The 20,617-nt window shown below is 37.0% G+C and overlaps 1 protein-coding gene across 6 annotated transcripts in view; it reads left to right on the plus strand.

Annotated features, from left to right (window-relative positions):
- The window catches only part of LOC113239322 (protein capicua homolog), an 83,244-nt gene that overhangs the window by 29,005 nt on the left and 33,622 nt on the right, over window positions 1-20,617 (plus strand). For 3 of the 6 annotated variants that reach the window (XM_026476252.1, XM_026476256.1, XM_026476255.1), the window contains exons 3-8: window positions 8,105-8,824; window positions 10,979-11,143; window positions 14,776-14,953; window positions 16,665-16,764; window positions 19,548-19,778; window positions 20,360-20,499. In XM_026476252.1, coding sequence (XP_026332037.1) covers window positions 8,105-8,824; window positions 10,979-11,143; window positions 14,776-14,953; window positions 16,665-16,764; window positions 19,548-19,778; window positions 20,360-20,499 — 1,534 coding nt within the window. The remainder of the gene's footprint in view (window positions 1-8,104; window positions 8,825-10,978; window positions 11,144-14,775; window positions 14,954-16,664; window positions 16,765-19,547; window positions 19,779-20,359; window positions 20,500-20,617) is intronic. The other 3 variants (XM_026476253.1, XM_026476257.1, XM_026476254.1) reach the window with 2 other exon arrangements.

Consider the following 20,617-nt stretch of genomic DNA (forward strand, 5'->3'; position numbering starts at 1 on the left):
GTGTGAAGCGATTGAAATTTAAAAAAAAAATCCAAATAATTTGAATCAGGACGGTTTCAAGTTATCTGGAGCGTGGAATCACGTATTTGCAAAAACTCAATATCGTTTCTCGCGATCGACTTCTTACTAGAATACGGTTTCGGCATGGAATAAGGACACTGTAGTATTGTATGTGGCGGTATCTTGAAAAATATAGAGGGTGGATGAAGATTCCACCGCCAAGATGGAGATATAATAACATCGCATCACCAGTAAGTCCGTGACCAAGGTAAGGTCTTAACGTCCGCGCCGGGGAAATAGGTAGGTGTGAAAATACCTATTTAAGTGTTTAAACGCGTTTATTTCCGTCCTGTTTTTAAATGTTAGGACATTTTGACATAGGTTTTGTTTATTTTGCTTCGCTCGTTATCCGCTCAGTAATCAAATAATGATTAGAACAAAATGATTGTCATCAATAGATAATAAGTACTGTCGTTGCTTAATGTCTCGCGACGCCGTCCATGGTCAACGCGACACGCGTTCCCGTGAATTGAATTTATTGTTTTAGAATCTAAAACAATAAATTCAATTTGATAAAATATAATAAAATTTAGATAATTCATTAGTATTTCCACAAATCATATATGTTATCTCTTTTGGCCCGACACCTACGTGATAATTTAAGAGAACCTGCATTTATCCTGAGTGTATTAAACTAAAATATCATTAGCCTACTCCCAAGGCGATTTATTGTATAGGCAGGATGAAATCAATGATAAGTTTTTTTAAATTTTTTATGATATCAAGTGACGAGAAGAACAACAAGTCATGCGCGAGGTGGTAAGCGACACGCCTCACAGTGATTTAAAACTCGATCTAGCCGGGTAAAAAGGGTCACCGTATTTTTTCCATTGCCCTAGTAAAAATGGTAGCCAAGAATCCAGAGCTCACGATTTCAGTCAAGATTTTGTGTAAGTGTCGTCTAATATTACAATTTTTATTTCAAAGTACAATAAACTAGTAATTAAACTGTAGAATTGTATGCATTTTCGCATTTCGTTTAACAACACCTCGTACAGTAAATAAAAAAGTGGTATAGTGATAGATCGTGAGGTAGTTGGTAAGTAGTATTATTTGACATTATAATAACTGAAAATACCTATTCAGTCATTAAGATAAATGAAGGCGAAAGCGGTAGATATCAAATTAATTAACACATGCATTTGGGTTCTCAGATCAGAAACTACATCGCACATGACAACTAACATAGTATTCTCTCAAAAATTGCCTTATAATTAATATTACCTAATTAATAAAAGTGTTCTCCTGTCGCTTGGAAATTCAATCGTAAACGAATGACATACATAGACAACGAAATTCTAGAGATAAATTATAATATAAGGAAGTTTTGAGATAAAATACAATATAAAGCTATTTTTGAGATAATACTATGTTAGTTGTAAGTGCGACATGTACCCTCTTGTACTTTGCCTGTATTTTTTATATATCATAGGCTTAACCATGTAGTTTTTTTTTCAGTACACGAGTTATATATATCAAGAAGTGAAGAAAATAGAATACACGATTGTTGGAATATATTTCGCTGCAATTCGATATAAAGGACGCGACAGTCTTAAAGAAATATTAAAATAAGCATTGCTCATATTTCAGCGAATTTGGACGAAATGTGGGATAATGGCGGAAAAAAGCAAGATCGCTTTGAAAAAATGCAAGTGGGTAATGTTTGGCTCAAAGGTGAAGAAATAAAGTATACTGTAAAAACTGATAGCTTTTGATTTCGAGGAAAAACGCACGATGACGTATTCTAAAATTCTGGATTTTATTAGAAAAGTGCGGGAAGAAGATAAGAAGTGTGAGTTTACCCAGTTTCCACGACTCTGACTCTGGGCAGGTAGACAGTTTGTAATTAATTTATTGTAGGAGAATTAATTGGAGGTATCTAATTGAAAAATAAACGATTTTAAATTTTCCTGCAGCTAATATTTATTTTTATATTGCCCTATGCACAACATTTGTTGGCAAATGACATTATGTAAAAACAAAATGCCAATTTAGACTGAGACGTGGTTCCAAACAAAATGTTTATGAATGGAGACCAACTTTTCTGTAGCAGTAGAGCTCCTTGTGAAATAGTTCGCCCAGGGAAGTACTGCCACCTTGGCTATTCCAACCGCAAAGCAGTAGTGTGAGCATTAGTGCGTTCCAGTTTAGAAGGGTAAGTCATCTACAAAATGTATTGAGTGCGACCGGAAAATTTACGTCCTTTGTAATTGCATCTATCTAGTCGTGTTGTTAATAGTAGCAGCTCTTGACGCCACGCTTCCAACGAGTAAAGTCTCTGCTACGGGCTCTGGTTTTTCAGAACGTTTTCGAGAATGTGATTTTGATACCTAAACATTTACAGTTTATATTTTAATTGTGAAGAAAATGAATTGTTCATTTAAATAAAGTCTGCGCTTGAGTCTTATTTCACCAGGGACGAACGGTCCGTTAGATACAATTTCCATCGATTTATAGGTATTGAACGGAAAATGGCTTGCATTGAAACATTTGCTGTATGCCTTCTACATCGGCTTATTTTCTTCAGTAACTCGCCACTGTCTCTAACCGAATTATTACAAAAAATACTACAGTCTGTCTATGGCTTTTAAAATGAACTTGTGGCTACGAATATACAATACAGGGTTATTTAATAATTACTTATTTCAATGCGAATTAGCTTATGCCGGTCATATTCGGACTAGTGTTCACTACCTAATTTCCGTGCCAATTTTTATTATTTAAATATTCGATTTTTCGTGAAATATTATTTCATATTCGAGAATTGTATCATGAAATATTATTTAATAATTACACGATAATGTACTTGAATATTTAAGTAATAATAATTGTGACGGAAATTAGGTAGTGAACACTAGTATGAGTCCGAGTTCCGATACAGGGTTATTTGTAAAATATAGAGATGAAACGGATAGTGATTGTGCGGGATACCGGATATCCGGCCGCCGGATATCCGGCCGCCGGATATCAGACTCACAGTTACATCACTCTTTGTCTATATTAAAATAGCAGTTGATACGCCCGTTACTCTTTTGTTTGATTTTTTTGATTTGTTCGTGATCTAACTATTCTAAAATTCGCAGGTTTTGCCGAAAACATTTTTTCTAAATCTTCTTGCACGTTTCATTATTATCGTTACACGTAGTTCATTCGATATAAGTTTGGCCATACACGCTACGGTCTACCGGAGAGGTCTACCTGCGCAGGTTGACCGCTTGTCGTAGCGTAGAGATCTTCAGTTAATTTCGATATGGCATCGATTGAAGATGACGACGATGTGATGGCTTTGATAAATATTGCGTTAATCTTAAAAAATAATAATACGAAAACCGGTAATAAAAAGCGAACGAAGTGGTGTAAAAATTGGTTATTAAAAAGAAAAACTTATAGCCACATCAATCTAATGAATGATTTAATATTTGTACTTGAAGAATTTAAAAACTACCTTCGGGTGGATGAGAAGACATACCTGGGATTACTTGTAATGGCGGTTATGGTGATAGAAAAAAAAAGATAGTTATTAGAAACAGTATTCTCTGCACGAAAGATTTATCAATTACTTTGAGATTCCTTGCAACTGATGAGAACGACTACTCCATACCGCAACTAGAAATGACAGGGCAGTCGCCTGCCCAGGTAGTACATGCAAACATGCACAGGTTTACCGTACAGTATCACTACAACGAATTGATTTTCGATCTTGCGCCGGTCACCTGCGCACGTACACAAAACTGCACAGGTCGGTTCCTACACACGTTCAAGTGTACCTGCACAGTACACCTGCACCTCTCCGGTAAACCGTAGCGTATATGGCCGGCATTAAATCGATTATTATTTGAAGACAGTTTGAATTGATCGTGATCGCGATCCTTTCATTTGATGATATGGTAATATCAAGCAGCACCTAAATTTAACAAAGTTTGCAGGAATTTATAAATAGCGAAAAGCTGTCCTCTGAAGCTGGTCTTGTCTATGAAAATAAACGGAACCTAATATTATCACTTATTGCAGAAATACTTGACTTCATCCACCATAATTTGCCGTCATTGAAATTTGATTACTTAGTTTACAGATTACGTTATCTAACTTCATAGCTCTTTGCAGTTGCAAGTAATGAACAGATTGTCAGCAATCGTGTAGTTACTATTTATTTATCCCATTGCTACCCTTTTAAATATTTTTTTTTATAATATCAAGTGCTATTATAAAATATAGATTTTTTTAATCGTTTATTTTCGTAGACAATACCAGCTTCAGAGGACAGCTTTTGGATATTTATAAATTTATTTGGCGTACTGATTGCGATTTTTCTCAGTTTTAATATCCCTATGTCTGGCCGTATATTGTCCTTTATTCGGTATTCGGCCGGATATTCAAATTAAGCCGGATACCGGATAGTTACCTGATATCCGTTTCATCTCTAGTAAAATGGTAATAACCTCACAGGATTGTAATATAATAAGTAATATTATTACTAACATCATAAACAACAACTTTTGTTTCGTAACTTTTTACTAGCCATAATAACTTTACCAAAAATAAAATTTTAAGTTACAATAATAATAACGCACACACTCAACATAGCCGCACTAGGGACGCCCTGAGTCGCGGGTGCCATGGACACACACATAGACAACCACAAATAACAACCAAACTCACGAGAAATAAATGTAGGCCATACAAATATTTCTCTCGACCTGGGAATCGAACCGGGAACCTCTGCGTGGCTGTCCGGCATGGTAACCATTCGACCACGGAGGCAGTTAATAAAGCTAGTTATGGTTGTTCTACGTGACAGGTTTTTAGAAGGTAGTCAGTTCAAATGTTCAAGCATTCTCCCCTACGACGCCCACTCACGCTCCTGGGTTTTACACGAGAGTTATCACTATTTAGAGCGAACAATTTGAATATTTTTATTTTTGTATGGAAGTAAAATGTGAAGAAATGATTAAGTCATGGAACAATAGTCGTTGTTTATTATGTTAGTAATACAGTCTTGCGAGGTCGTTAGTATTTTACAAATAACCCTGTATAAACTTTATTCACATTGAAAATTGTAACTTTTACGTTTTTGTTACTCTCTCGAGCAGAGTATATCACGTCAATGGAAAGTTAAAATAACAAAGCAAACACCGCCACGAGAGAGTGGCGAATTACAGGATTACTGAAACGCCAAAAACGTGTTCAGATCGCCACGAAACCTGGACGTGTTGATGCAGACAATACAAATTCAAACTAATGGATTTACGACTCATTTTCGCTCAAAGTGGCGCTTTAGACTTTTTGCCTATGATGATAACATTGACGCTCTTAATACAAAACACAAATGCAGAGAAGTAACATTGAGTTACGTGGTTTTACCCATTCATTTGGAGGACTAATACGACAGAAGCTAGATAGAAGCCGGAGACATTGCTGTTCTCACGCTTCTATGTCGCTTCACGCGCAAGTCGCGCCTTGTGCAGCGTTGCTGGTAAGTGTAGTTTCCCCTCACCGACATTAACACAATATTTTTTATATTTACGATGTGTACACAGCCTGGAAACTCTTGATATCCTATGTAATGTGTATTTGAAGTACTTATAGACTAAAATATATATGAATGATTTCATTACGTAATGCTATAAATTAATATAAAAAAGCAATTGCAATATATAGAAGGGTGAAAAACAACTTCAGGACTGTGACAGAGCGTGACTGTGTTAAAGCTTGTTTGTTTTTACTTTTTATAAAATTTCTTCCTTTCTGCTGCTGCAAAAAGTTGGGAGCACGTTAAAATTTCGTAACAATAACTTTTTTGTTTCCACGAAAGTGTTTTTCTACTAATGAAACTCTTTTTTCATGTTCTAAACGCAATTAAATGTATATATAGCTCTAATGATAATTAGCTCTTTTCCCAGTTAAACGATAAATATTTATTTTATTTCCATTTCTTCGTTCAACTTGAAATTTAGTGTATTGTTTTTTTGAATAATTTTAACAGCTGTCTCATTTAATTTATTTAATTTTTATTTTATTTTATTTAAAAAAAAATTAAGTTACTCTTACTTTTAATTTATTTCCTTCATTTTAGTTTCAAACTTTATACAGATTTTCAATTCTCGATGACATCAAAAGTGGAAATGATGCCTATAAATAGCTTCATAAACTTTTTGTTTTGAAGTATAGTCTAGGTTCATTAGGCCATCTACTAGTAACAGCCTTTGCACGTTAAATGCTGGATAATGCAGAATGAGATGATCCAAATTTGCAACAGCTAATCACATTATTCGCACTGATGATGTTGATACGTTGCAAGTGTGCTGGAAACTTGCCATGTCCAAATCGCAATCTATTCATTATTATAATGAATTTTCTAGAGGGTGACTTTCATTTTAAATATCATGGTTTAGATGGGATTATGGAAATCTGACGCTGCAACTAACTAAAAAAAATTGTTTACTAAAGAATTATCGGGTTTGAGCTTATTAAATTTATCTCGACCAGCTTTTAGCTGACCTTATTCACTTTTTAACCGACTTCAAAAAAGGTGGAGGTTTTCAATTCGGTTTTATTTTATTTGTGTGTATGTTACGCGATTACTCCGGCATTTGTGAACAGATTTTAATAATTATTTTTTTGTTGGAAAAAGGGTACCTCCGTATTGGTCTCATTTAAATTTGAATAAATCCTCTAAGGGTGATAAACTAGGGCGTGAATTAGGTGTCGCGCACTTTCCGGCACCCAATATCAATAAAACTTCGCAAATAGATGTAATTCATATAATATATAAAATTTGTAAGACCTCTATGATCTGCCAACGTCTTTTGTGGCTGTCTACTTCCAGTGTTGGCTACCAGCCCTCGTAGCATGGCTACGCATGACAGTCACGACGCGCGCGATACAATTGAAATAAGCGCGCGCTATTGGCTATCTAAATTAGATCTGATTAAGACGGCTACAGCGCGCTTATTCCAATTTTATCGCGCGTGTCGCGACTAGCATGCGTAGCCATACTACGGGGGCAGTGTTTTCTGCAGTCTTTATCTCGCCTTACTCTACTTTCATGCATCCGTTCCACGTGACCAAACCACCCCAGTATACCTGTCTATTGTAGTCATTACGCACAGTCTTCCAAAATGCTTTCAGACGTAACATTTTGAATGAAGCCTGTCACCACAACTATGGTATATATTCAAGTCATATCGTATTATACCTAGTGAGAACACAAACAATAGACGAATTAACTGTATGGAAGACGATGTATGTACGAAGTGAAAATCGAGATGGCGTGTGATAGAAGTGAACAGATTTTGAACATATGTGTTGTATACATAAGTATACATAGTATAAGTATAAGTATATTGCAACGACCCAAAATAATAATGGTGTTAATGCACAGTGAGAGCGCACATACAATTCGCTAACATCGATGTTGGCTAGCGTACATTACTCTGTGTACTTGTATTGTAATCTAGGGCGGCGAGGCTAGGCTTAGCGTTACCCCATACCGAACGGCTGCTCCCGTAGCTGCGGCAGTTGACTCTCAGTCCTGTTCCAAACGGGACGCCAGCCAAGTTGCACCTCAATCTCGCGACACGCGCTGCCTTTGTTTAACTCTGTTGTTAAAAAAATGGGAACTCAAAGTAGCATTAGTGTCATTACAATGGAATCACCTAATTCAATAGTTATAAGACCTGTAAACCCAGTGTCTGTTATTACACCTACCAGGTCTCTTTTATTGGGTAGCCATTTTCATGTGGCTAGGAATAGTTGGACGGTAAATTAAAATAAACAAAATTGTGTATTATTTATTAATTTTTCTGTTATATGAGTCGCTTTATTAATTTTAATTTATTATTTTTCTGAGTACACGCAATTAATAATTTTACCATTTAAATTTTAAATATTATTTTATATTTAAATAAATGTGCTTTACTCATTGACTTACAATTATAGCTTTACTCGTTTTATTTGATAAATATAATAGCAAATATTTATTGATTTTTTAACTTCCTGAATATTCCACTTCGGAAAATTGTTGAGCTAGCAAATTGTTGTCTAGATTCCGGCATCCGTGATCAGCAGTGTTGGTACCGTGAGTCTGTCATCAACGCGGCCTATCCACCCGACGCCGAGCACAAGTATGGCTAATCCGACCAATCCTGGCACGGGCAGCAGCGGTGCCGCCGCTGCTGCTGCTGCCGCTGCACAGCCATCTCACCAACTACCCCCCAGCCAAGCGCCTGTGCGCAACCTCCCAAAGAAACGCAAATTTGATCCATCCGAACTCGAGGAGATCGAACGCAACTGCGCCTCGAATTCCAACGTCGCCGCATCGGCCTCCATGCAAGTCGAGTATCAACCGCCGGCTTATCAAGTCTCTGTGATGCAGCCGTCACCGATCGTTCATCATTCGCCGCCGAGCGAAGTCAAACCGTTCATACTCCGGTATCCCAACATCGACTTATCGGAGTGGCGCGATCATCGCGTTTTGGCGAAGCAACGCGGGCTGTACATCCCGGGGGTGATTCGGCAGGCCGAAGGTTGCAAAGTAATCGTCGAGCTGGACGGGCAAGAGAACGAGCCGGTCGAGTACACGGATATATTTGGCGCAAATAAGTATGATATCATCAGCGACGCGAGCCCGCAGATGAGCCACCTGTTGATCGGATCCGCGTGTGTCGTGCGGACCACTGATCCCACTCGAGAAGGCACTCAAAGCGTGTTTGTTGAAGGCCTAGTGTTCGAGGTGCTCAATTTTCCCATCAGAATTCGAGTGAAGGTAAGTTTATTTCGATACCTTGTTTTCAGTTCAGCGTACTCGATCCTAATATAAAACGCTCAAACCTTTCATTTAAAGATTTACAGTTTTTAATGTAGAGTTCAAGATTAAAACTATTTTCTTTAAAGTTAGGCATCAAAATATTGTAGGTATTAATGAACGACTAAAATAAAAATGGTGAATCATATAGTTAAATTTGTTACATTAATTACAAAGATCGAGTTGTCGACTATAAATGTCTGAAAAGAACGATGAAAATAACAATATAGTCGAGTTAAATAGAAAAATTATTACGTTATCCAATATTTTCTGTAAGAGATCCAATTTATCGATTATGAGTATCTGATAAGTATTGTAATATTTGAATGATTATGGAAATATCAAAACAATATATTACAAAACCAAATACAAAGATACGACGCAAGCACATAGAAGAATTCATGACGTCCCCAGGTTCGTTCCGTGGCTTAGTTGGAATACCGTCTGGCACTGTATGCTAGAAGACGTTGGTTCGAATCCGGGCGGATCGAAGGAATTTTTTCTGAGTGTTCGATTTTTTTATTAATAATTATAACAAATTACTGGAGTAATTTCACATTAAAATAATTAATAATAATAATAATAATAAAGAGCTTTATTTATCTACATTTGCATAACAATTTAGTCTTAAATAGCATCATCTATAGTTACATATATTGTGTAGATAACAAGGAAAAAATCTCAGCTTAAGCTGTTTTTCAGACCCACCCTTTTTGAAGAAACTATATTCCAACGAATGTAGTTGTATGACGCGTCTCGAGTAGCTCCAAAAAATTGTCACTTACCTTAAATATACACATATATTTATATATATTACTTGAAGTTATAATCCTATTGTCACTATGGTACCAGTGCTAAATAAAACATTCCAGTTCAAAATATTCCAATTTGAAATTTAAGCAATTTATTGAATTGAAAATCAATTCAATGAAAAATTTAAATAATTTATAAAATCAATAAATCAATATGGACGTTGAAAATTGTGTTGGAAGCAGGTAGGATTAAATACACTACTTCGAATAGGTATGTGTGTAAAAGCTAACTTAGAAATTTCCTATTTAGAAATTATTTCAATTAATTTTGAGTAGCAAGTTGTTAGACCAAAGTTGTCCGCCAGCAGCATTAGGTGAAACTTTTAGTTAACTGAAAACTTCGGAGGATTAAGTCGTTCTGTGTAATTAATAACTCGCCATTGGTATGGTGAGTTATATACGAATATGTTAATTCAATAGTGTATGTAGAACAAAGCAAATTGGGCTTCGTCGATAGCCTACCGGAGTAGGCTATTGACTGATTGGTGAGGGCAGTAATTCTTCCCTCCTTATCATAACTAACTATTTGCATTTTAATAATTACCTAAAGTTTTATTGTCACCTACAAAATGTCTACTACGCTGATTTGGCTTAACAATACAACTAAAACTAAATATAAGATCTAAAAAAACCGATTAGAGTGTCTCATAGATCTCCATTCCATTTTCCATTCAAATCATCGATTTCAGACATATTCAATGACAATTTCGCTAAAAATGTCGATTACGTTAGTTATAGGAGGGCAGAATTGTGTAGTATGCGCCCAAATGGAGACCAGTGTTTTAATATTTTAGGAACTTTTTCCTATAAAAGACGAAAGAATTGCTCGTTAAAAGTATTGCGCTGTTTACTATCAAAATGTGTGGTGCATGGATAACACGGCTGTCAGACCTACGCGGAGTTGCATGCGTCAAAACTAATTTAAGATTTAATTTTTTATTGAATTAATATTCAATTATTTTTTTGTGAAATTACGCCACTAGTTTGTTATAATTATTAATGTGCTTGTTGTCGTATCTTTGTATTTGGTTTTTCAACGACTTTTTAGCCATACCGCCATCTATAAGAAATCTGTGAAAGTATTTCGTGACCCAGTTACATCAAGTCATGGAACGAACCAGCGGACCTCACTACTTTAAGATTTGTTTAAAAAAAGTCACACTTTTCGACGCAAATAGTGGCTTTTCGGGGTCTCGACGAGCGCAAATGGAGAGCAAAATATATTTCATGAGATCGAGTTCATTACAAGATTAGGGAGGTACAAACGTAGGCGTCAAGCTACAGTATGGATGTAACTCGCAAGCAGGTGACCGATGGCGACATTGGCAAGGAGACGGTGGAGGTGAAGCGTGCGGATCTGCGGCTGGTACAGCCCCCATGGGCCGACGAGCTTGAAGACGCTGGTTCCCAACCGCCCACCACCATTCAATCCCAGCATCTTAGGATGCATCATTCTGTCCCCATGCAGGTATGTAATATTATATAGACGTAATCATAATCATGTGCCACAGACTCTGACAAACTGTCAATATATCGCATCGCCTGTGAAATAGTGATTTAAAAAAATTAACAGAAAACGAGATATAGGTTTTATTATCGAGTTCTTAGGTTTTCGCGATTGTTACACATAGGAAATGAAACTATTTTTCCGGATTTAAATAGCATATGTTAGTTTTTAGGGAGTACAAAATGGTATACTATAATAATATGGAAAAATGAAGTTTTGTTCTTGTTCTCTGTTTTTGTTTATAAATTTCATTGTTAAGTAATTTTTATATTCTTTGGCAGTTCAGTTTGTGTTTCACGGTAGGTGCGATATATAGATAATATTATTTATTTACACTTGTATAGGGGTGAAACAGATTGGAGGGAACAGACTACTCGATGGATCAGACACCATATTTGAGACTATCAGCGCAAAAGTGGTGTATGTTTCACCACTCACATTCATTTTTTTTTTCTACTATATTACTTTAATTGTTACTAAAGTACATAATTATTTTATATTTGGGTGCAATTTTCAGGTATAAAAAGTAAGAATTAAATATCAATTTGTCTCATCATAGCACTGAGTCTTCCAAGCCTGGCGTTGACGGAATCGTTGTGTAAAACGACGAAGCCATATCCACATAAAACTTGAACATTAACAAAATGTGTGCTGCATTTGTTATATGGTTAGAAAGCGGCCTATCTCAGAAACTTAATCTATCAGGAAGATGTTTTAAAAACCACTGAGTCGTATCTGGCGCGCAAGGCCGACGAATCGTACATCGGCCCAATTTTGACACTGATTATTGTAACCTACGGAAAGCTCATTTACCTACGGAAAGGTTGTTCCCATACAAGATGACCGAACCAAGCTGGGAGAGAGACGCGTAAACTTACATTAACGCTAAGCCTTTCCCAACTTGCCAGTGGCGCCATCAGGATCCCAGATGTTGAGTCTCATGCGACTAATTGCTTGGACCTGCTGTTAACAACTGATCCAGACCCCTTCTCTGTGGTTGTGGAGCCTCCATTTTGTACTTCCGACCAATGTCTAGTGAAAACTATATCCGTGTACTCCTCACCCGAGTAGGGCCCTAGTGGTATGGGACGGGTGTAGTGATACAGGTTAGCAGATTGGGATGAAATGCGCCATTTCTTTACCTCATATCCCTGACAGGCGTTTTTTTTGCTTCACGAGATTCGTCGAGCTGTGCTGATGGTGTCTGTAGTAGAGGTCTTGCGTTTGGATATGGAGTATTACATATCATACTGTACCCAATGGACCATACGGTCGTCCATGGTTTAACGCTGACTGTAGTTGTGATGAAGCACAAAAACAGGCCGCGTAACAAGCTTGGGCAGGTGCTCGACCATGCAAAGCTCCGAGTACTCGGAAACTGAACAAAACTTTTAATAAGGCCTCTTAGTAGTAGTTCGTAGAGGAAATCCAGTCTTGTCGAGAGTCCATGCCATTAGCCGTTTGAATTTGACACTCAAGGCAGTCTCCGATTGGGGCGATATCAATCTTGTCACATTGGCAAATTAAACGCTATCAAAACGCAGGCGTGTCTATTCTCCACTAAACAGACTCCCTTTATTTGAGCTGACTCCAACTTTTTGTGATATATCCATACCGATAGCCGTCGTCCAATTTGAACTTCGGCAGATACATTGAATCGATGGCCAAAAATGCAGCAAGGAACCTTGGCATCCTTTTCAGGGTGAGGCGTTAATTTACGCCGGGAGAGTTGCTTCAGCTATACCAAGCACAAGTCCGGTCGTGCATGGAGTACTGCTGCCACCTTTGAGATGGCTCTGCTACATACCAACTGGCCAGCTTGTTAGGATTCAATTAACAACCGTGCCAAGAGGCTTAAACGTGACTCGGAATTAGTGGAGACGAAGCTGCAGTACCTTGAACACCGCCGTAAAGTTGCCTGGTTACCGGTATTTTACAGGATATATCACGGAGAGCGTGCGATGGAATTACACGATTTAATTCCACCTTCCCCTTTTCATCACCGGGACTCTAGGAGTAGGTTTGAGTTCCACCCCTATGTTGTGGATATTCCAAAGATTAGCAAGAAGCGTTACGCTTCCACATTTATATGACGAACGGCTGTGGAGTGGATTTCCCTGCAGACTTGTTCCCTCAACGTTATAACTCGTGCTAGCTCCATCGTCGACCTCATCGTTGCTTTCCATCAGGTGAGATGGAGGTCACATTCACACTTACATTTTATGAAACAAATTCACCAGGAAAAATGACCAGAGGTTGCGTGTCTGTGTTAGTCATAACAAGAACGAATGTTGCTACCCGTTTTTTTTCCTACACCAACGACCAAATACAGTCATACTCCTAGTACTTCGTTACTTTTAATTATTTTAATCGCAGTCCAAGTAAACACGCTACGACAGAATTTAACTTATCAGGTACACTAGGTGTCAACTCGGAATACGCAGTCACATTCATCTATCTAACCCGAGTATAACCTTGGATGATTAAGTAACCAGGTTATCTATTACTTAAACGCATTCAATTGACACGGTTCAAATAATACTTTTAGTACACGAGGAGCTTTCGGATTCCATTCTCGGTTGAAACAATTTGTAAGTTAAATTTTCTAAATTGATTAACCAACAATCCGATAATGGTATTGAGATATTATGCGCATGAAAAGGAGATAGTCTCGATATATTGCTGTTTTTCAGTCTCCGTTTATGACGGATGTTGTTGGAAAATTGTATAATGGGCCCTTTTTATAACTTTAAACTTATTGATAGTTCAATAATAAAATACTTGTTACAAATTCAGCGGTATATGTAAAAAAAAAATTAGGCACGGTTTCCGCGGCTTTGTTCGACAATGCGCGCTTATTGGTTCTTAGTCTGTGACGACATTCTATGGTCGCAACGATGAATCATTGCCTTTTGTTCTATATCCAAGAGTTTTAGGTATATGCGTCTTTAGGCAATTTTTTCAGAAGAAGTGTTAGGCAATCGTGAATAAAGGCGCACGGGCTCGTGATGTTTTGGTCTTTGGTCGTTATCTTTTCTCTCTTACAAATAACTACTTAAACGGTTCTTATTTCAACCACTACCTCTCCTAATGTTAGAGACATCTGGAGATAGACCGATTTTTCGCAGATTTAAAGATAGTGCGATCGTAACAACTACGTGCCGTATTGCTATTCAGGTATAATGAATCAGTAAAATTTCGTGTGGAGAGAGATTTTTGTTTGTATATAACGTTGACAACAATTGGTAACCGTGGCTATGAATCATAACAGTTTTTCGCAATGAATCATATTTGATTGCACCAAGCGAATAGTGAAAATCAGTAAATAGGTATGTTTATTTCGATGCTTATCGTACAGTAGGTTATAAATACATGCAAAATTCCAATCCCTGGGGGATAAATATGTGGAAAAAATTTGGTGATCGTGGATAAATAATACTATATAAAGAAACTAACTTTTTAATCTCGGGTCTGGTGTTTGTGCTACGTCGTTGTTTCCGATTTCCAAAACACAAGTGCTTTATACTTGGGATCAGAACAACGAATGTGATGTTGTCTAATATTTATTTATTTATTTATATTTATCTATTTAGATGGGCGAAAACTTTTACACATCTTCGCCTATGCCGGGCACGGGGCCCGTGGTGACCGTGGGCGCGCTCTCCAACGGTTCAATGGATGAACTGCGCAAACGCACCTTCGATGACTACGGCGAGAGCGACGACGAACTCAAGAATGACATCATGTTCCCCATTGATGTCACTCATATGGGTAAAAACTGTTTATATCGCCTACCACTCACATGAGCTTAGGTGATCGGTCTTTTAGGTTATTGTCCGGAAGTTCGTGATGCAGCGTAGATAAAGTTGCAAAGTTACACATCACCGATTTTAAAACGCGATGTGCCGTTTTATATCTTGCTCTAGTTATTTATTAAATGCGACACACACGATCTGAACATTTGCAATATTGGTAGCAATTTCAGGTCGCCATAGGATAGACTCTGCCTAGTGTGTGCTTGCTTCCGGGAATTCTCCGATTCCGGAAATATCGGTTAATCCCGGTACTGGCGAGGTACAATCAGTCCCGTTACCGCTGTTGTAGATTCCCGGTACTCCCGATTTTAGCAAGGAACTACCTACCTACAGAGTTATGAATAATATCGTACATTGGCAACTTTGCACGACACACGTTTCTGCCATTATAATACTTAACTACAATGTGATTTTTCTCAAACATGCTCGGAAATGTTTGCATTGCTTTCAAAAAACGAACACGGAAAGTTTGTCTTTTATGAACCATGCTACTTCTTTCTGGCCAAGGCCTGTAAAGTAAGTATGAAAATCCATTACTGTCCTCTTCTCTAAACTTTTAAATCTACTTGCTAATAATGACAAAAAAAACTCTTACTCAACCCACCCATACCCAACTGCCCAGTGTTCATAACTAATCAAATCAAAAATACCTATCAGTACCGCTTACTTAAAAAAAAGAAAATGGCGGTAACACTTAAACTAAAGTATTTTGATATTCTTTTGTTTTTTCGTCTTTTTTGTATTTTGGTTAAGAAAATTAGTACTAGTGAGAGGAGCGAAAACGAAATTACAGTAATAAGATATACTTCCAAAACATCATCGGAAATTCACCAGAGTACTATTAAGTGGCCAGGAAAAACAATAACATTTGCTTTTAGCAATTGTATTGTATAAATAATATGATTTTACGATATTATGTTATGCTAAATTTAATTATATCTCGAAGGTTTTTATTCAAAATATGTATTTTGAATAAAAACCTTTACTTTCATTAGAGAATGAAGTTTTTCTTTATTATTTATGGTATTATTATTAAGTATATTATTGAATAGGTACGGATAACCCGGAAAGAGCATACCTACTGGTTACAGTTTAAGCTTTTCAAGAAGTACCGGCAATATCGGGAGTCAACATTTGAGGAAACGCACCGGTTCTGCCCTATGTGGGACTAACTATAACCAAGTACAGTGCTTTCAAGCATGACGTCACGTTCGCAATGCATTTATCGCAAATATTAAAACGTAATGACAATTTAGCGTAAGTTTGATTTTATAAATTAAGTCATATTGCGGTCTGTATTTGTGATGTCAAATAAAAATAAATAATTATTTTAATTAATTCGTTAAATTGTTTAGCGCGTGTGATGTAAGCAGATTTGCTCTAATCGTAACATATATATGTACCAACAGCAGCCTACGTCCCGTCGAGCTCAGCCTCTTTACTAGATGTGGTATAGAAGTTCCAAGAACTTTGTAATTGATGAAATCATTCAAACGTAAGTTTATTGATTACAGAACCGTAGAGGCATTAGTCAAGTACACAAGTAGATCAAAAATATGAAAGAAAACGTCAAAGATATCATATACGTTACAATTCGTGGAACAGGAGTTATAATAATACCTATCAGAACAAAATGATCTATAGCCGGGTGTTGTTTGCTCTACTAGACTGCAGCAACAGCAAACGTAGCAGCCTGCAGAGTCGTGGCAGCACTTCAAGCCTGCTCGAGCGTAGTCTCACCCCTCGATCTCAACCCCCCACTCCAAGGTAAGTCGTTTAAAAACCATCAAAAACCATTTCCACGAAATGAGATTAAATAATGAAAATAACCTATTTTAACCAATTAAAATGGGCCTTTAAAATGTTTTAAATATATTTAAATTAAATGTACATATTTAAATTAAAATGTTTTTTCGACTTGTTTTCGTTCTTTTTAATCGGATTAATATATTTAATTTCTTGAATATTTATTTATTTTCGTAAAAATTATGCGAAAGTACTTGAAGCGTTGTTTGTTTTTGATATATTATTTATTTTTATTACCTTATTTATTTATTTTTATTGCCTTTAGGCTCGATGTGAATCATTTACTATAATTCTTGTCGTCTTTGTCCTTTCTTTACTGCATTGCTATAGCGAATGGTGTAAAAATGCATCTTAGCCAGTTATCAATATACAATTATTTATTTTATTGATTCCTTTCAGAAACATCACAGCGACTTGTTTTTTAACACATCATTAAATTTTTTGTTGCATTGATGTTGTATTTTCTTTACGAATTAATGCTAGCAAATATTTACGCATGACTTGACCGGCTAGAGCGATTTTTTTTCTTATACATTTTTGATGTTCAGGTTTCCATCTGTGTTAGTTTTATTACATATTTCTTTTATTTACTTTAACGATTGTTTTTCTTGTGAGATATAATATAATACTGTAAAGGTATTACCTACATAATAGATATTATATTACCTACATAATAGACACCAAAATACTTCTTTTAATAAATTGTATCGAAATACAATAGCGTATAAAGGGAGGCCTTATCCTTCTGTATTTTGAAAGTGTAGAATTAATGTAATATGTATAATGAAAGTGTAATGTAGGACATTAAGGATTATATATTCAGAGGAGTATTTAACCCCTCTACCACAGCACCTAGTTTCCTATTTATATAAAGCTCTAGTTCCCCGGGTTTTAGTTATACAGCACAATCAACCGCACGCAAGTAGATTTTAGGTAGAGGGGATTTGGTGTACATTGCGCTGGCGGTGAGAAACGCACGATGCGATGATACAAGTGTAGTTTGATTTGTAACACAAACAATTGGTTTGTACCAATTAATTTCCATATATATATATAGATACATCTATGTATTATTTCTTATATATATAAGAAATAATACATAGATGTATCTATAAAAAAATAAACACTTCGATGGGTTTCTATAATAATCGCAATAACAAAGTTAATATAATATAATGTTTGAATAATTTAACTGCCTCCGTGCCGAACGGTTACCGAGCTGTACTGCCACGCAGAGGTCCTGGGTTCGATTCCCAGGCAGGGGGAAATATGTGATTGGCCTACATTTATTTCTCTCGTGCGTTTGGGTGTAATTTGTGGTTGTCTATGTGTGTGTCCATGTCACCCGCGATACACAGTTTCCCTAGTGTGTGGCTATGAGGCTATTAACGTCGCGTTATTAATTTTGGTCTATGTTCGACACTTGGACCTTGTCAGCATCGCCAAGTCCATTCCGCTTATGTTAAAGACGAAGAAAGGATCGTGAGGAAACTAAAAGATACATAAAAAAACGAAGACAAGTGCAGACCCTAAACCTGGAGGTGAAATGTGTGTCATTTTTATACAACTAACTTCTACTACTATGATGGAGTTAATACCGACAGATGCCTTTGTCCAACGAAACAGCAAAATGCAGTACAATGAAAATTAAGTAGACCAGCAAAATACTCAATATTTCTAATTGTGTCTACGGTTTTAATCGTTATAATGGTAAAGGAAAACATCGAAAGGAACCTTGTGGAACCCAGATTGACCAGTGAACATTATGTACCTCTAAAAAGCTACAAATTCGTTGTTTCAAACGTTTGATGCAAAAAGAATTATTTTTAAGTTCGTATGCGAAAAGCGAAAAATAATTATTCCATAATAACGTGACTCAAGTTGAAATTGCGAATACTTATTGACTATGAGCGAAACTTTTGCAATTATTTTTAGAAATTAGGCGTATATTACGCTGTAGCTGCTCGAAGCGAAAAAAGTCTAGGCTTTTGCCAATTTTCGTCGAATATTAAAATAACGAAAACCGATTATAATGTATAAGTAGTCTATCATATCAATGGAAACAAAATAGTATTTTGTTTTTGCGAATACTCATTTATTTATAATATGTTATATTGATTTATCGGAATTTAATTTTGTTTTGATTATTATATGTTTGCGTGACGTGTGCGACAGCTCGCAATTATATAACATTTTACATTTAATTACGTACCAAATACCATCTTTAGATTTTGTCTCCTTGAAATTTTTGAAAATGCGAATGTAATTTGTAATAAACATGCAAATACGTGTTGTTTTTGTTCCCGTTGTCAAGCCATACAAAATTTTTATTAAATATTTACAATAACGACGAATGCAATAAATCTTTCATGTGCCAAAGTTGCATAAGATTTGGGTGCTGGACATAAATAAGCCTATGCTTGTGAGATGTACTTGCAAAATCATACCTACATAATTAACGATAAACATCGAAGAAACTCATAAGTTTCTCCCAAAAAAAAGCACCGTTAAAACCCAATATGAAAATCCGGAACGAGCACATTCGTAAGATCCGCTGACTCGAGCTATAGCTCAGTTGGTAAGAACGACACCCACAGTGAGACAACAGACGCTGGTTCGAGTCAAATCATGTCGAAGGATATTTTTGTGTTTGTTCGATCTTTCTATTAATAATAATGATAAAAATCAGTTCAAAAACTGGAAGCGACATCGGTCTGACTGACATGCCTTCGTTTGTTGCGAAGATCTCAAGCGGCGACGCCGCACAAATACAAGAAGGGCGACGTCGTGTCGACGCCCACAGGCATCCGCAAGAAGTTCAACGGCAAACAATGGCGTAGGCTGTGCTCCAAGGACGGATGTACCAAGGAGAGCCAGCGCCGCGGGTTTTGCTCCCGCCATCTCTCGTTGCGTGGTGTCACCAGGTCATCGAACACTCCGCTAGCGCAGGGATCCGCGCAGACACCGCAGCAAAGGTTGGTTTTTACTCTACATACTTCATTCATAGGTTTTTTTACAGACCTACCCTTACGCCAATCTCTCACTGGGGATTTGTTTTTATAACATCAAGTGACGGGATGAACAAGTCGTGCGCCTGATGGTAAGCGACACGCCTATCCATTACAGTTGCAGTGCCACTCAGAGCTTTAAACTGCGCCCGTCGCCCTGGTTGCGTTAAGTCTCATGTACCTGTAATTTCACCGGCACCCTTACCCTTCAAAACCGGAACGCAGTAATGCTCACATTACTTCTTGGCGGCAGAAATAGGTAAAGTGGCAGTACTTTCCTTCACGAACTCTTTCACAAGGAGTTCTACTGCTGCTAACTAGGTAGGCGTAATAATTCTCTAAGTTTTTCTTTCACTAACAGCAGTGTTTTCAAACGTTCCGTAGCTATGAACTTTTCATCTAGTATTCGTATTATTGCCGTCGGTGGCTATTAAATTTTATGCAAATTGAATATCGGATGAGTCATGGACAACGGACTAAACTATCCAGACATGCTGATTGAAGCAATATGGTGGTATTTCCATAGTTAATTGTGTACTTTGTTTCAGAAGCAGCAGCAAATCGCTTTCGTCAAGCGGCACGGGTGTAGAGGGCGACGAGACCTCTCGCGAGTCGGACACCACGCCGCCCCATTACCGCGTCACCGGCCGTTTCGATTCCGATGAAACTGAGGCCGCTAATATGCTCGGTAAGTCACAATACTATTGTTTATTTGTCCATTTTATGACCCGTTATTTATTAAAGCGGAGCGTAGAAGAGCTGAGAGTAGTGTCGGCAAGAAATAGCAATTTTTACTAATTGGAGAT

The sequence above is a fragment of the Hyposmocoma kahamanoa genome, unplaced genomic scaffold, assembly GCF_003589595.1.
Source record: "Hyposmocoma kahamanoa isolate Upper Pololo Valley unplaced genomic scaffold, ASM358959v1 99879, whole genome shotgun sequence".
NCBI classification, from domain to species: domain Eukaryota; kingdom Metazoa; phylum Arthropoda; class Insecta; order Lepidoptera; family Cosmopterigidae; genus Hyposmocoma; species Hyposmocoma kahamanoa.